This window comes from Diplotaxodon limnothrissa, linkage group LG12, assembly GCF_057381915.1.
Source record: "Diplotaxodon limnothrissa isolate DT_005_m linkage group LG12, D_limnothrissa_male_GT1.1, whole genome shotgun sequence".
Lineage (NCBI taxonomy): Eukaryota > Metazoa > Chordata > Actinopteri > Cichliformes > Cichlidae > Diplotaxodon > Diplotaxodon limnothrissa.
Window position 1 is genome coordinate 1,542,827 of NC_140607.1, and position 12,187 is coordinate 1,555,013.

The following is a 12,187-nucleotide window of genomic DNA, read 5'->3' on the forward strand; positions in this document are numbered from 1 at the left end:
TATTGGCTCAAATGGCAGATATTGCCCAGCTAAGAGTCCCCTAGTCTTTCATATGTTTTCACCATCTAAATCTAATGTGTTGGTAGATGCTACCATTACTATTGTATGGCACAATTTTATCTGTATGTGCTTATAGCATGGAGTTTAGCTGCTGTCAGAACTACTGTGGGCCTCCATTATTCACCGAGCTGTAGATAAAGGGTCCGTTGGTGTGAACAGAGATTTGATAGTTTGAATGTTATAACTTTGCTTTTCTTCAGGCCAACAGCAGGGAGCTCTCTGCAGCCCTGGACTGACGCGGTGTGTTATCTCTGTTAGCCTGTTCTTCCCCTCGCTGCGCTCTCTAAATACCTGTGGTGTGTTTTTTTAAACACCAAATCCCAGTTTATGCTGGAAGTGGAGTGAATCGGTCCCTCTGTAAGCAGCACTGGATCGAGTCCCAACACAACATCCCCACAGCACCAGGAAAACATGGAGGCCAAATGGTAAGCCATCATCTTTATTATGAAACAATATTGGGAGCAGATCAAATAGCTGTTACATGGTGTCGTTTGGCCGCTGCAGTCCCTTTCCATGTCCCGGCACATCCCTGGACGGCCAGCCCTCTCCCAGCTGCCTTCTAGGTTACCGTTTCTTGGACGATCTCCAGGAGCTGATCCAAGCTTCAAGCTTAGCGTCTCCTTCCCCCAGCTTGATAAGTTAGGCCCCTCCCAGCTGGGACTATGTGAGTATGTCTCAGTGTACTACAGGTTCCTGGTTCTAAACATGGTTATACTGGGCACCCAGCAGGAGGAAAGGGGACATGCATGGAAATTCAAATCAATCCAACACATTCTTGCAGATTTTATACACAAGTGTCAATCAAAAAAAAGACGTTTGGGAGCCAATGGCTGTTGAGGAGGGCGGGTGAATGGCTAACCATCTGTGATGCAGAAGTTTTCAGCTGCATGTTTTTAGTGTTTGAAAATCTTTAACACTCGGAAGTCATCTCTGGCATTTCTACAATAACTCGACTCATGTACGGCCTAACATTGTCAACTGTTACAGACTCTGGGGGAGGAGATGTGAGATGTTCCACAGAGTACGGTGCATTTCTGCAGCCAAACATCGGCCTGAGCTACGGCAACTCTCATTTCACTACTTCATGTGTTTCAGCTTAAAATGTTACACAAGATGGGCCAAATGAAAACCAACAAAACCAAAAACAAACACACTCGTCTTCTGCTTTTCAAAATAAAAGAATCAAATATTTATGACCAATCATGTCTAAGTGAGATCCATTTAAAACAGGAGCTGTTTCTACTGAGGAAAAGCCAAAAAAGCCCAAAGAAAATTAACACATGTTCCCTTAGCATTTCTTTTTTCCATTTTTCACTTTAAGAAAGAGTAGAAAGTTAGAAATGGTCTGGAGATCTACGGCGACGAGGACGAGAGAGAGAAAGCGGTCTGATCCACAGAGAGTCCTGCTTGGCTGTCGCTGCCTGGCCTCAGCGGGGCAGCTCCAGGGCCGTTTAAAGGAGCGCTATGTGAAACGGGGGGGGGGGCCGAGGAGGTGGCGAGCTGCTGGTGGGGGACGGAGCGGGGAGGGCAGAGGAAGATCAGTATTTGGTCGGACACGTGAAACAGAAGGGGGCTGGGGAGGGAGGCAGACAGAGGGCTACGCGCTCGTGACGTGATCAGTCCATTGGCCGCTTTTCTCCGTGTTTCTTTGTAAATTCTTCTGCGTTCTTCAAGAATTTTTTACGGTCTTTTGAGTATTCTTCTGCTAGGTCGGCCCTCAGGGGATGCTCGGGCTGGGGGTCGTTCACCAGCGCGATGAGGGACTGAATTACTGAAAGACACGAAGGAGATCGAGTCAGACACAAAATGCTTCCTAACAGGCCACAGCCTCCACTGTCACAGCAGTTTGTCAGGAGGCTGCAGTGTGCTGTGACTTACAGCTTTTCACAACTATCATCATGTAAAGCAAAGAAATAGAAAACATTTCTAAAAAGTAATAAAAACAAAACAGTCTGCAGCTTGTGCACTTAGATAAGTCTTTAGAGTCAGAGTGAACTCATGAGTTTGTGTCGTGAGAAAGTCCAACCTTCTCTTCGTCAGTCTCACATCATGCAAACACATGTTGTATGACTGTAGGTAACACACACTGACAGTGGGAAGCAGCTTCAGCTTAATGTTGTTGTGATTGTTTAAATAAAACTGTTTGTTGTGTGTGGACGTTTAGGAGACGCGCTCAGTGAATCCACAAACACAAACCCAGCGTGCCCTGATAGACCTGATCAGCACAGTCGTGTCGTTCTTCTGAAACGTGCACACATCATGTAAGTTCACTGATAAATCCATGGGACCGTTCTGAAACACTACAGAGGGCAACTGGGAACTGATTAACCAATGACGTTGCTGCAATAAGTCATGTGCACAGTAGAGATGGACCGATCCGATATTACGTATCGGACCGTAAATTACTGGATCGGATATCGGAGAGAAATTTTAAAAAAATGTAATCGATCCATTAAATAACAAAAGCGCCTCACAAAACTTGCGACACGCCGTAACTCTGCTCATAACCGTAGCACGTCGGAGCAGCGTGGTGACGTGATAGAGCGGCTGTGTGTTTGTAGCCTCGCTACCAAACTCAGAGGAAGTTTTCCTAGAGAGAAGTAAAGCAAGTGTGCAAGTTCATCTCTGAATGTTTGTAAAGCATTCCTGCGTTAAGCTTAACAACCGATATATGGAGCGACTGCCTCTCCCTCCCTCTCCTGCTGCTGCTTCAATCATGAAACTGATCAATGATCAGCTGATCGTCTCTTGTTTGTTTTTGGCCCACTTTGCACCAGAAAGAGGAAACCAGCGGCTGAACAACAGCAGCACGTTTAAGCTTGATCAGCTGTTGTTAGAATGTATTTAATATTACTTTCTACTCGAGGATCTTTTTCTACGTAGCTGACGCTGGTAACTGTGCAGGGGCGCATCTAGCAAAGTTTAGCCAGGGGGGCCGATAGGGCATGAACAGGGAAAAGGGGCACAAAGACATACTTTTCTTTCTTATTCTCATTTAAAATGTCTAGCTTTTAATAAATAATTATCCGAATCTTACACCCAAAGTTTTAATTTGATGTAAATGTATAGAAGTCCATTACTGTATATAGTAACTGTTAAGTCTAATATACCCTAGTAAGCTATAGTACTTTTTCCATCTCTGCAGTTCTGTTGAAGAAAGATGTTGAATCTATTTTTATTCTTGAAAAATAATTTATTTCTGTGCATTTTTTTTTTTTCACACTGCATCAAATTAAAGTTGATTACATCGATTAAGCATCATGAGGTGGGGGGTGGGGGTTCACTATTTTTTTTGTTGGGAGTTTGCAGCCCTATTAGTTAGGTTGCTTAATATTTCTGCTAAGTACTCTTTAAAATACCAGAGTAGGAGGATGGAGCAGGTTTAAGTTTATTAGATTGATCAGTTTTGCTGAACTATGAAATATTTTGGGTGCAGTGTGTTTTTTACATACAGGTGTAACAGAATAGCTTTAGTGTTGTTGTTTATTTAAACTTGAGTATGAACTTATACAAAATGCAGCAAGATATTAAAAAACTGTTTTATTGATTAAAAAACACTATATCGGAGTCATATCGGTATCGGCAGATATCCAAATTTATGATATCGGTACGGACATAAAAAAGTGGTATCGTGCCATCTCTCGTGCACAGTAGAGGTTAACCCCCATTTCAGCTGCGTGGTTGCATGTATGGTGTTTGTTGAGAGGACAGATGCTCTTCCACGTCAGCAGACTGAAGCTCAGCTTATGGGGAAACATTTAAACTATTGAATTAAAACTGTCAGATTAAAGATTAACCAGTGAGATGAAACCCTGCAGTGTGACGTATGTAACGATGTGTTTGACAGTAGAAACCATTATAACCTGATCTATAATGAAAGGCCAAAAGTTTACAGACGCTCACAGTAACTCTTCCAGGGTGAAGCGACTGTACGGCACATGTTTAAGGACTTTTAAAAAAAGAAGAAAGAATTGGATGCACAATTTTAAATCCGTCTGTCAACTCAAACGTCTGATCTGACTAGAGATGGCACGATACCACTTTTTTATGTTCGATACCGATATCATAAATTTGGATATCTGCCGATACCGATATGAATCCGATATAGTGTTTTTTAATCAACAAAACTGTTTTTTAAATATCTTGCTGCATTTTGTATAAGTTCATACTCAAGTTTAAAACAACAACTACACTAAAGCTATTCTGTTATACCTGTATGCAAAAAAAATATTTCATAGTTCAGCAATACTGATCAATCTAATAAACTTAAACCTACACCATCCTCCCTATTCTGGTATTTTAAAGAGTACTTAGCAGAAATATTAAGCAACCTAACTAACAGGGTTCCAACTCCCAGCAACAACAAAAATAAATAAATAAAAAATAGGGAACCACCCCTCACGCTCCACCTCATGATGCTTAATCAACGTAATCAACCTTAATTTGATGCAGTGTGAAAAAAAAATGCACAGAAATAAATTATTTTTCAAGAAATATTAAATAGATTCAACATCTTTCTTCAACAAAATTGCAGACTGCACAGATGGTACCTTCCCAAAGGAAAAAGTACTATAGCTTACTAGGATATATATTAGACTTAATAGTTACTATATACAGTAATTGACTTCTATTCATTTTACATCAAATTAAAACTTTGGGTGTCAGATAATTATTTATTAAAAGCTAGACATTTTAAATGAGAATAAGAAAGAAAAGTATGTCTTTGTGCCCCCTTTTCCCTGTTCATGCCCTATCGGCCCCCCTGGCTAAACTTTGCTAGATCCGCCCCTGCACAGTTACCAGCCGTCAGCTGTAGAAAAAGATCCTCGAGTAGAAAGTAATATTAAATACATTCTAACAACAGTTGATCAAGCTTAAACGTGCTGCTGTTGTTCAGCTGCTGGTTTCCTCTTTCTGGTGCAAAGTGGGCCAAAAACAAACAAGAGACGATCAGCTGATCATTAAGCAGTTTCATGATTGAAGTAGCAGCAAGAAGAGGCAGTCGCTCCATATATCGTTTGTTAAGCTTAACGCAGGAATGCTTTACAAACATTCAGAGATGGACTTACACACTTGCTTTACTTCTCTCGGGGATAACTTTGTCGGAGATGAAATGCCAGGTTGCTAGCGAAGCTCCACATGCTATCCAGACCACCGACAGGTCCCGCATGCCACAGCCGCTCTATCACGTGATGCATACTGCTCCGACGTGCTAACGTTCTGAGGTGAGTTACGGCGTGTTGCAAGTTTTGTGAGGTGCTTTCGTGATATTTAATGGATCGGATTACATTTTTTATTTTTCTCCGATATCCGATCCAGTAATTTAGGTCAGTATCGGACCGATACCGATACGTAATATCGGATCGGTCCATCTCTAGATCTGACGCTGACTTTTCTCCACGTGGGCAGCTGCAGGTTAACGTGTCCTCTCCTACACCTCAGCAAAGTGCTAACACATCCAAATAACTGGCACTTATGTCCAACTGTTGAAACTGGTGATCCCAGAATCTGCAGTCATTTAGAAACGGCTGCACTGAGCTCCTGGGATGCTCTTAAAAGCCCAACATTAACCCTACTGAAGAGTTTGTAGACTGAGGTTAGGGTTACAGAGATGGCTCCATGACACCAAACCAACTGGAATGAACTCTACCCACTGTGCCCAGAACGGTGGTCAAATATCCTGCCAGAACTATGCTAAAGGCCAAGCCCCACTCACTGAGGGGCAGTTTGCTTTCAGTCGTAGTGTGGATCAGACAAAATCAATCCAAACTTGTTTCTAAAGTGGTTAAACGTGCTCGCTGCACAGTCACTCCACCCTGAAAGAAACCGGTTCAAAGAAATCATTAAAGGACCCAAATTATAACGACATTTATACCCACGAGCACTGTGGAAACTCTGACCACAGATCTCCCTCGTTCACACTAGCACCTCGTCTCCACTCTGTTTCCATGACAACTGAGCACCACCCCAATGATGATGGGTTGTTATAGCAAGGTGGCCCAAACAATGGAGCAGACTGAGGATTATAGCTGCACCTGCACCCATCGTTGGACCACAGTGTTGGTTTATGTGCAGCTGTTTCCCTCCATGTTTCACAAACACTGGTGGGGTTGATTGTTGTCTGCTGACATCACACTTTCTGCCCGACTCTGCTCGCTTGAAACCGTCACCAGGTACTAAAAGCTGTCTGGCAGCAGGTCCTACCACCTGAGGGACAACACTGAAAACTGAGTCGGTGCTGAGTTCATTCTTGTTTTTCACGTACACTTTGTGATAAACTCCGCAGGTTTCTCTTTGTTTCTTTCAAACTGAAATAACACTCAATGTTTAAGATTTAGGGAATAAATGTTCCCTAAACCGTGAGTAGGAGTCATCTCTGTGTCTCCTGCTTCGCTGATAAAACAAACAGGTTAGCAGCTGCAGTAGCAGCGATATAAAAACACACAGCCGTCTAAACGATGTGACGCTTTACTGAGTCACAGAATCGTCACAGCTTCCTGTTACTATAGCTGTGCTGTTCAATAAATACAAAACATACTAAACACTGTGTTTTGATCACACAACCATGCGTGTGCATAAAACACGCTTTCTGCTCTGTTCGTCACACGGAGCTCTATGTGAAAATGCTCTGAGCCCGACAGACGGACAGTTACTGAAACAGGACAACGTTTTATTTTGGACACGGACTTTTTTTTTCCTGCAATCATCACGTCAGACAAAAATCAAAAGATGTGCAGCTCTCCAGCTCGCTGCGACTCACATCGAGCAGCCCTGTGTAAGACTTCAGCACCAACCTTGGTCAGTTTTGGTGGCAGGCTTCCAGTTCTCTGCACTGATCACAGGCAAGCACACCTGGCCCTTCTCATCAATGTTGGGGTGGTAGATCTTTGTCTTGAATGTGATCTTGGGAGGCTTGAAAGGGTACTCGGTGGGGAAAATGATTTCAATCCTGAATGCACCTTTGTCATAAGGAGGGTTGTCCTGAAAGGGAACCAATAAGGTTAGTAAGGGGAACCTCGGGCCTACGTATCTCAGACCAGCCAAAGAAGGAACAGCAGCTTACAGGAACAATCAGCCCTTGCCATGCCAGTAAGTTTGATTCCTCAACTTGAATGTTTCTGAAGTTTTTCATTCCAGACTTGCGAATCTCATCAAGTTCCTGAAAGAACGAGCACACAGTTGATATTAGAAAGGTTATTACAGTCAATACAAGAAAAATAAAACATGTATGATTTTACAGAGTGGAAGGATGCACCACCCAAATGACACCACCAGTTTAGGACAGCGTAGCAGGAAGACGCAGCCTCCAAACTACACACCAGGTTTTAAACTGCGCTGAAATTATTTACACGTTCTTTCCTGAATGTTGATGTGAAGTCTAAGCAGAAAGTAGGAGCAAAGAAACAACAAGCTGATGTTGGTTTGGTTCCTGTTATCCACCTCAGAGGTCCCCAGTACTAAACAGCACCACCTCCAGTGTTTTCAGGTAAAGAAAATTAAAGCTGCTATACAATGAAACATGTCACTTAAAACAAATGACAAACCAACTGCAACATCTCAGCTTTGTAGAGAAGTGTTGTATATGGTAGATCTGAGGATGTGCTCAGCGCTACATGTTTTATTCACAGTATGTGTCCAGTGACCTGTTAAGCTCTAAACTGCTTGGATTGCAACTATTTCATTGCATAAAGTAGCAGCGTTGCACTTAATCCTAATTCATCACATGCTAAACAAACTCAAGCCTTCCAGCCAACAGGAGCGTTTCTCTTTCATTTCAGTGCAGCAGCCAACAGTGAAAGTGAAAGTGAACTACAACCTGCATCCAGCAGCACCACAGTGGACCTCCTAGTTTGCCATCAGGTTACTGGTTCTGTCACCAGTTTGACTTACGTTAGATTATGTTAGCTATTAGCTGAAACCCCCTGAGTGGCACTTACAGCCAGCCTCGTGGTTCCATCTGTGGCAGGTTTTTGTTGCACAGCTCGACGGTGTAAACGTGTCTAACACGTTTTTAGGGTAAAGTGATTGTGATTAATAAACAGCGTGTGACCGGTTTACGGTCCAACAGCACCGACGTTTGTTTCACGTGAATGAAATCCTGTCAATGTTAATCTGCATGTCCGCACTGAATAACTCCACCTGCATCAGTGAGCCGGTTCCAGGCCAGCTCTGCTCCGCGTGCTTTCAGCGTTGTTACTCCGGGTAAACTTCAAACATACAGCCTCCTGTAACCGCCTCATTCAGCGCAGTGTACGTTTAAAGGCGGAAACGATAATCACGGGGAAACAAACGTAGGTTAACGCAGACCTTACGCAATATGCTACGACCACTACACAAAACGAAAGCAGCATTTAGTGTGTGTCGCCTTCAGGCCGCATTACTGGAAGTGTAACGCTGCGCTGTAGTTCACACCCACTTCCTAATGGCGAACTTCAAAGTCTGATTAAGTTGAAGTGTAGCTAGCTGAGACCTGGGGATAGCAACTTAGCTGATTAGCAAACGTCTTATGCCGTGGAAATTGACACGATCTCGGGCTGCCCGCTGCCGAATTGACTCCCTCGGTCACACAACTCAAGAGTTTCTGACGTTCAAACTGTAGATAAGAGACTTGAATGAGGTTTTTGGCAGCCCCGGGCAGGATCCCTGTAGATCCTCCGGCCTGATTTGGGACTGCTTAGTTGCCTAACGTTAATATTTGGTCGGCTAGGTGGTCAATGCTGACCTCTTGTTTCTGTTGAGCTACAGCTACAGCTGGACACTGACGGTCACTTAATGCAAATATACTCTGTAACGTGAACACGAGCCAAAGGACGGACGCTTCCACTAACCGCCAATACGTCCTTAAACATTAGAAACGATCAAAAAGAACGGCAACGACGGATTTACCTTGGCCAGCCTCCTGCTCGCCGCCATCTTGAAACTACTGTGTGTTCCCAGAATTCACCGCGCTGGGAATATGGGTCTGTTCCTGCGCTGAGGCTGATCAGGTTGGACATCCGCCTGTTTGTGAACATGCCGACATGTCCACGCCCGGAAGCGACGTGTTTAAATGCGGGATATCTGTAATTATGTATGTTACAAACATGTTGGGCTGTGAGCCGGAGCCGCGGGGGGAGACCTGAGCCTGAACCCAGCTGTGTCTGCTTCCGCTTTATTTGTTAGTATTAATGCAGGTGTTCGCATGTAGACCCCTGAAAACGCATGATGAGTTACACCTGTATGAGTCGGCTTGGTTAACCCTCAGCTCTGCTGTCAGTCTGTTGTAATTGGCTCATGCAACAGTCGTGTGGATGGCACAGAGCAAAAAGGTTCCATGTGCTTGTGCAACACTTTCAACAATAAAGTTTTATTTGAGTTCATGTTTCTACTTTAATATCACGTGCAAATCCATGTTCGCCCTGCACTTTCGTTCTAAAGCTACAAACATGTGTGAATCTGTCCATCAGCACTGCAAACAAGTACGGCTCAGAGCACGTTTCTGCTGTAACCCCCCCCCACTGCTGCACACATGTATGTGCTGCACCACCCTGCTGTACAATGACCGTCGTCTCTCTCAGTATAGGATGATGTAGCTCTGCAGGTCATCCTTGTACCTGAACATTGAAAAGCGGTAGTCCACCTTCAGTTTGAATATTCAGACTGCACCGTCTCATTTATAAACATGTGTACACTGTGTTATTAGAAATTATTAATTAACTTTAGTCTGATGGCATTTATGTGGTTGTAAATTCTGTTTCACTGTTACACTTTGCTGTGACAGCACTGAGAGAGCAGGACAGAGAGGGTGAGAAAGAGACAGAGCTAAGAACAGGACAAGATCTGACACGTAGTGAAAGATGATACACACCAGGGAAGCTTCTGTTTCACTCATGATGATTTTATAGAACTACTCAGTGTGTGTGGACCACAAACCTGCTCTTATAACATAGATTATGTTGATCGTCTGCAGTGCCACAGCGTGTGGAGTGATCATGGCGACCCAAACACAGACGACCAGACGCAAAACTAGATTTTGACAAATGTGTGTCGTTCATTATGGCCGATAGCAAAACATTAACCAAAAGACAAACCCCTTTCTTTCCCTAAACTGGGAAAACTACAGACATGAAACCTGGAACAGTCAGAAATACCTGAACACTTGCATCAACATAGGACTGAGGATGACAGGAAGAAGAATGTCTGCAAATGTGCACGTTAGGTGGAAAATCATCAAAGATTGCTTTATTATTTGGTCAACAGGTTGAAACGATGTTGTGATTCTCTTCTTACTGCTTTGCTGTAAGCCTACTGAGAAGTCCACTGCTCCCTCTCAGACATCTCCATACCTCCACAGGTATGGCACCTGGACCAGCTGCCTTTCCACTCCTCCTCCTTTCTAAGTCACTTCCTGACTCACCCACTGTCCATCTGTGCTCCTCAATCTCTCGTTTTCTGCACACTCCCATCACCTGTTAACACATCTCCATTCCTGTCCCTGATTATCTCCAGCTCCTTTCCAGCTCCATCTGTCAGCGTGTAGCCACTCAGCACTGTTCTTTCCCTCCTTCACATACAACTCACTAAGGCTTTTCCTTTGCCACGTCTGTCTTTCCTGTATGCCTAGTTTCCCAGTACTCCTGTCTGTATTTTGCACCTCCGGTCCCACTTTTTATTTGCCAGTCTCTTTGGTAATCTCCTTTTAATAATTTCCTGCACTTCCTCATCCCTCCACCAAGTCTCGTTGTCCTCTTTCCTCTGTAGGACACACCCATCACCTTCATGACAGGTTCCTTCAGCCTATAGCTGTACTGTTCCAGTCATGTTTGCTGCCACTCGGAGCCTGTCTCAACCTCTCCCTGAAATCTGTGCAGCATCCTTTACTCTTCATTTCCTACCATTGCATCCTTGCCTCTGCCTTCACTCGCTTCCTCTTGATTTCCAAAGTCGTCCTCCAGCACTACCATCCAACGCTGCTCCAGCTGTCACTCGTTACTCTACGCCCCGCCCTTGATACACGCCCACAACACAAAATCATGGCCAAAAGATCTGAAACTGATAAAAAAGAAGAAGAAAAAATTGCAGCTGTAAAAAACAACAACAGAAAACAGACAAAGGATACTTTATTCAAAATAATTCATCTGCTTGTTTGTTTTAATTTTTAAATGTCAAAAACAGATGGAAATCACTTTTCCAGATGAACAAAGCTTTTGATCCTAATTTAGTTCCATAGCAATGCGCCACATTTGACACGGCAGCAATACCCACGGCAGGCTGTACCCACGGCAGGCTGTACCCAGTCTGTCCCCGGGGCCCATAGTGGGACCCATCAGCTCGGTGGTACATGCTGCTTCGGTGGCCTTAAAGAGCTTGGTCTCACTCTCTTATCTATATAAATTAGCGAGGATTTGACACGTGCTGTGGGACCATTTCCTAACACATGTTAAACAACAGCAGTTTTCAGACTCTTGCTTGTCGTGACAGGCTTCACTGTGAGTTTCCTTGTAGCTGCTGTAAAGTGAACCGCACTGTTATGGCGTTATTTTTGTGCCACTATTCTGCAGTGTTGGGACTAACGCGTTATTAAGTAACGCGTTACAGTAACTACGTTATTATTGTGGTAACGAGCACGGTAACTAGTTATTATGCCAAAATCAGGAACGCGTTACTCGTTACTGGGATTTAGATAGGGTCGTTACTCGTTACTTCGTGTGGTGGCTATCATGGAGCTTCCACAGATTCAGTAACATTAGCAAGTGGTGGAGGCAGCAGGTGGATGAAGGAAAAGAGACCCGAGGCGGCCGCCGGTCCAAGTGTGAACTGAACTTCAGGTAAGAAGTTATGACCTGCAGTCTCTCTGGGTCAGATATGAACCAAGTTTAGGTGGAGTTTATTTTCGTTATTCTGACCTTTTCCGTACTGCGTGCTAGCTAGCATGACGGAGTTTCTATACAGCTGGGTGGTGCTATGAAGTTAATGATGTTGAACTTTATTTTGTTCATAAGTTATTAGAGTTGCCAACCGTCCCGTCTGGTATTCAGAGAAAATATTACGCGTTTCTTATTGAGGTGAAAAGGAACAGTTTGTCCCGTAATTCAGCTGCAATGAAAAAGACACAAAGCTGGAGTTATTCTGTGTTTACGCTGCACAG

General features: G+C 43.9%; 1 protein-coding gene across 1 annotated transcript; it reads right to left on the reverse strand.

Moving 5' to 3' along the window:
- Nucleotides 1-489: 489 nt before the first annotated feature.
- On the reverse strand, nt 490-8,994 carry ube2l3b (ubiquitin-conjugating enzyme E2L 3b). The gene is made up of 4 exons (XM_085367755.1): nt 8,947-8,994; nt 7,124-7,219; nt 6,855-7,041; nt 490-1,831 (listed from the first exon to the last, which is right to left on the reverse strand). Exons 1-4 carry the CDS (start codon nt 8,971-8,973, stop codon nt 1,677-1,679), a joined length of 465 nt encoding a protein of 154 aa, XP_085223881.1. The 5' UTR covers nt 8,974-8,994; the 3' UTR covers nt 490-1,676.
- Between the last annotated feature and the right edge of the window lie 3,193 nt (nt 8,995-12,187).